Genomic DNA, 5,687 nt, shown 5'->3' with positions numbered 1-5,687 from the left:
AACTCCTTTACACCCATGTATACCTCAACGTAGGTTTCAAGTTTCATAAACCTGTCAATGGTCTAAAACTAATATGCCATCATTATTTCTTTATCCATACGCATCAGATTTTGCCATCAAGTAGTTGTTATGACACATAAATATGTTTTTTAGTTATAATTTCTTTATCGGCTAAATTACTTTTTTTTAACATCAATTTTCTTTTAATACCAAAATTTTGCTTTTATTTGATACTGGCAAATTTTGAACCCACAACCTCATATTGTGAGGGGAACAAAATTACTACTAGTCACTAGACCAATAAGTCATTAATATCCGTTTATCTTACAAGTTAGAGTCTTTAATATGGATAGGGCATGGGCTCAACTCATTTGTTAGTTATTACCAATTTAAAATATACAAGTATGAGAGTTTTCGTGTGAATTGCACGAATTGAAGAAACATGGAAACAATGGCTTTTTCGTAATTACTCTTAATAGAGTAATTACGTTACAACAAAATACAAGATGAGTAACAATTACTCTACTTGTAAAATGTTGCATAATTATAATTACTCAACTTATATTTGTTGTAATGTAATAATTACTCTACCATAAAGTCAATAGAGTAATAATAATTACTTATAAAATGTAGCGTAATTATTATTACTCTGCTTGTTTTTTAGAGCGTAATTGCTTAATAAAGAGAAATTATACTTATGTCAAAGCATCCATTTATTTCCTTACCTCGTGTACTTTGTATGATATGTTTATTTGTGTGTATCTCACTCATGAATTATATACAATTTATTTACTTTTATCACAATTTTATATACAACACCCATTATTAAATAAATATATATTTAATATACATACTAAACAAATTAAATAAATAATGGGATTGTTTAACCTCATGAGTCGTCAGGGTCAATAAGTAAAGCTCGCCTTGTTTATTACTCCGTTCGTCTCTTTGTAAGTGTCTATAATTCCTCTTTGGTTTGTCTCATTGTAAATGTCTACTTTTAAAATTTATTAACTAATTTCTAAGTTTACTCTTACACAAATGCATTCATTCAAACTTTTTAAATTTTGTCTTTTTATATATGTTAAGGGCATTATAGTCATTTGCTAAACAACAAATGCAATCATTCAAACTTTTAAAATTTTGGGTTTTTTAAACCGTAACACTTATTATGGGACGGAGGGAGTAAACAAACTTACTTGCAGGCTTCAGCTCAAGCTCATTAAAACTCAACTCAATTGGAACTCAAACTTTTAGCAAGCTAGTTTCAAGTAACTCACTAACTCAGTAGCAATTTGACTTGTTTACACCTTTAATTTCATATTTACATAAATAAGAGAGTAATAAGTGACAAAACTAATTATCCTCCACAAAAATGACAACCATTCAAGAACCCATAGAAGGGCACGCAATTTATAAGATGCAAACCTAATGCACAGTCCTCATTAAACAATTAAACAACCATTAACTTAACTTGATCTTCTACTTTTTGATTACTCTTAACATCTTTTGGATGCACACTTGACAGTTGACACTCTTCGTCAATAACCTCGTGAATCCTAAACAGATGTATGAATAAAATTTGTTACAAATATATCATTTCTTTTTTTTATGTTTAGAAAAGGTGGATAATCAGCAATGTTTTGAGCATACATAGACAATGATCACGCCGGATACAAAATCGGATCAACAATAAATGCTATGTTACATGCCGGATCTGACCCGCCCGCCTTAATCATTAACCATGTAACAGAACATAGAATAATGACAAGATATGATATCAAAAGTATCAAAACAATAGCTAGAACACAAGAAAGACACAGATTCAAATCAGTATCATATCATGCAGTAGTACTCATTAATTTGTTTGTTTGTTTAATATTCAAACAACTAACATCAAATCTAAACAAACAAACATGGATTCGACAGACTACCAACTACAAGATTAGCCGAATCACTCACCAATTATTTAAGCTGTCGAACGATCAAAGATCTCATGCTGCCCGTGATCACCACCCGACCCTTCAGTTGGTAGCCCGGGCCCACCAAAACACAACCACTGGTTGACTGATGGCCTGCTATTCACCACCCCTTGTTCTTCATCAACTCCGTCATCAAACATCTGATTCGAGCTTGATGGACCCACAACAACAATACCCTTATGCTTATTATCCGCTGAATTCTCTGAAGATAATGACGACTTCGAGAACGAAAGAGATCGGGACCCACGGGATAAATGTGGCATTGCCTGCATAACACCATTTACCAATCCAGATGCAAGTTTCTTTTTAACAGTTGGACTAGGAAGATTACTCCTTGCAGCAAGTGTTCTTTTGTTGTTTGGAAGAGATGATGATGTCGAATATTGCTGTCTTAATGGAACGGGGATTTCTTTAAAGTTTTTCGTAGAAACCGAACCTTGTTTTCCTTTCTTTATCGTTCTAATCCACCGAAGGAACCGTTGTATACCCTTCTTATTCTTTTTGGATTCCGCGTTCGGGTTTGAGTTCGAGTTTGAACTCGACTCGAGTTGACTCAGTTCGGGAGAATGCGCACTGAAAGTCGGTGTACCATAAGCCGTGGAGGTAACGCTATCCATTCCAGTGATCAAAAACACTTCTGAATCCGAAAGTTTGAAGGAAGTCCCAGGACTAGCACCACCACCACCGCCACCACCGTTGCCGCCCATCTTCAAACGAGAAGCCAAAAGCTTTCTTGCTGTGTAATCTTGGCTACCAAGAGTCGCACCCGCTGAGATTAACTGTCTGGTGAGTACCTCCGATGAAGCCGATCCAGGCCGTTGCTTAAGAAGATCAAGCAGAGCCATACCATTATTATCACGAATATTCACATCGAGTGAACCCGCAATCAAAAGCAGTTCCACCAAGTCACTGTGCAAGTTCCCACTAATCGCTAAATGAAGAGGTGTTCTTCCTTCATTATCCGTAGCATTAATCGTTTCTTCAATTCTAAACACCTTCGACCCGACTAGCCGTTTCATAAGAGCAATCTGGCGGTCGAGTCTCCTAAAAGTAGGCGTTTGAAAACCCGTTACCGCCTTATGCAAAAACGTCTCTCCTGAATCGTTCCTTAAATTGATTAACGAAGGACACGCTTGAATCAAAACCTCAACCGCTGATAACTGTCCTCGGTAAGCCGCGATATGCAAAGCCGTGTTACCTTGTTTGTCAGTCGAGTTTATCATTCCGAACGACGAAATAAGATATTTAACTACCTCAACCTGTCCGCGTGCGGCTGCAGTGTGTAAGATAGTTGAACACTGAACATCTCTATAAGCTAAAACATGTTCATCCGAACAATCACCAATAAGTTCCTTTAATACCTTCAAATTACCACCTCGTGCCAACGCGTGAACCGCTCGGTTCTTCATTTCGTGCTTGTAACCAAAAGGGATTTCCCCAATATTACCGGGCGTAAACCGAGGAGACATTGCAAAATCATAAATGATCGAAAACACCTCATGGTTGTTGCTCCTAGCAGCAGCATAAAGTATATCAGTGACACCATACTCGCCTTCACCGAAAACCAAAAGGGGGTCTTTTTGCAACAACTCTTGAACAAAGTGCAAGTCACCAGCAGAAGCGGCAGTGTAGAGAAGCCAGCCGCCGTACCCGGACCCGATCAACGAGTTTTTCCCTCTTTTGCATTCGCCTTCGATTAACAGCTTCCGGGCGACTGAAGACCGGTTCTTGGCGACGTTATCGAACTGCTGTTCGTCATCCCAGACAACCTCGAGTCGGCGTATCCTCCGCAGGGAGGTGAGTTGAATTAAGTGGTTGCCGTCCAAGCGGAGAAGCTCCCGGACCAAGTCGTAGTGGCCGTTGGCGGCGGCCCAGTCGATGGGAGAGGCGAACCACCATTGGTCTCCGGTGCTCTCCCACCGTAGGGGAAAATAAGATGTCGGCATTGATCACTAAATTACACCTTTCAAAGTTAAAACCCTGGAAACAGAAGTAGAAGAATATTATACTAATTGAATGAAATTAAAAGCAGAAAACAGGAGAGCATGTGAATGTGATAGGTAGCGTGTCAGAGGCATAAGCATGCTCAACTGAAATAATGAAGTAAAATTACATGTAAATATAATTCATGATTATGGCAGTGAAAGTATAAGGCTGAGGGGTGTGGGGCTTCAGCGAGGGCGCGAGCACCACACCACCGAGGCGCGAGAGGGGCGCGAGAGGGGCGCGAGCGCGGAAAACAAGGCGGGCGCAAGGTGGGTCGCGGGAGAAAGGTGGCGTAAAGGAGCATTGGGAGACGTGACATAGCCGTTGGATCATTTAATTGAGCCGTTGGGCTCATAATTTAATAAAAAAAAAAGTTTTTTCTTCCTATATATAACCAATTTCATATAAATCAATTACCACAACTTCAAAAAAAACCCAAAATCAACCCATCTTCCCAATTTTTTTTTTAAAAATAATGTCGTCGTACTCGTCTGATTCCGACTCCTCCGAAGAGGATGATTTGCTTCTTCATGTAGGGGGAGTTTTGACCGCAACCGTGGTCAATCTCTTGCAAAATCAAGCCCATCAACCTCAACTCCCGAGGGTTAGAGCACCACCTCGTGATCGTGATCGATCGGGTGCTAACGATACTTTGATTAGGCATTATTTTAGCCCTCAACCGGTATATGCGGAGTCGGATTTTCGAACTCGTTTCCGAATGAGCAGGCAATTGTTCATGCGTATAGCAAGTGATTTAGAGGCACGGTATCCCTTTTTTCAACAAAGGGAGGATGCTAGGGGTCTCCCCGGTTTTACCCCTCTTCAAAAATGCACGGCTGCTATCCGTCAATTAGCGTACGGCATCTCGTCGGACGCTTTGGATGAGTATTTACAGATGTCGAAAAGGGTTGCACGTGAATCCCTTCATTTTTTCTGCCAAGGTAAAAAACATTAATTTTACTTTTTATTAAATATCAACCAATGTATGACATTAATTTTGTAATGTATATTGTACGTAGGAGTCATATCGACTTACGCTCGGAGATATCTGCGTAAACCTACAATGTATGACATCCAACGCATATATGAGGTGCACGCAGAAAAACATGGTTTTCCTGGGATGCTAGTTAGCATCGATTGTACGCATGTTGGATGGGCTATGTGTCCAACGGCCTGGCGAGGTCAGTTCCACCGTGGTGATCATGAAGGGCCGACCCTTATACTTGAGGCGGCGGTGTCACAGGATCTTTGGTTTTGGCTTGCTTTTTTTGGTGTTGCTGGGTCAAATAACGATCTTAATGTTATCGATCAGTCAAATTTGATCAACGACCTTATCGACGGGGTTGAACCACCTCAATCTTTTGTTGCAAATGGAGAACTATTCAAGTACGGGTACTATCTGGTCGATGGTATTTACAACGAATGGGCTTTGTTAGTTCAAGCTTTTACAGATCCAATCGCCGACAAACGGAAGTATTTTACGAAGAAGCAAGAGTCTGCTAGAAAAGATATTGAAAGAGCTTTTGGAGCTATAAAAAAACAATATTATGTTCTGGCGAACCCGATACGTTATTGGACTCGGGAGAGGATAACGGACGTCGTCTACACGTGTCTGATCCTACACAACATGACGTTAGAAGACGAGGGCAAAGCTATCTGCCAAAACTACCAAGGTGACATTCCGCCACAACCGTCCACAATCAGTGATCAACAAAAACT

General features: G+C 39.9%; 1 protein-coding gene across 1 annotated transcript; it reads right to left on the bottom strand.

Moving 5' to 3' along the window:
* Positions 1-1,716: 1,716 nt before the first annotated feature.
* Positions 1,717-3,958, bottom strand: LOC143584903 (uncharacterized). Its single transcript, XM_077066828.1, has one exon. It carries the CDS (start codon positions 3,926-3,928, stop codon positions 1,970-1,972), a length of 1,959 nt encoding a protein of 652 aa, XP_076922943.1. The 5' UTR covers positions 3,929-3,958; the 3' UTR covers positions 1,717-1,969.
* Positions 3,959-5,687: the final 1,729 nt, after the last annotated feature.

Source organism: Bidens hawaiensis, unplaced genomic scaffold (genome assembly GCF_021521415.1).
Source record: "Bidens hawaiensis isolate Kalapana, Puna unplaced genomic scaffold, B.hawaiensis_p1.1 tig00033487_1, whole genome shotgun sequence".
NCBI classification, from domain to species: Eukaryota; Viridiplantae; Streptophyta; class Magnoliopsida; order Asterales; family Asteraceae; genus Bidens; species Bidens hawaiensis.
This window is presented reverse-complemented; position numbering and strand designations above follow the sequence as displayed.

Bases quoted from the DNA above. Each gene is read 5' to 3' on its own strand.
- LOC143584903 (XM_077066828.1), bottom strand. From the start codon at position 3,928: ATGCCGACATCTTATTTTCCCCTACGGTGGGAGAGCACCGGAGACCAA.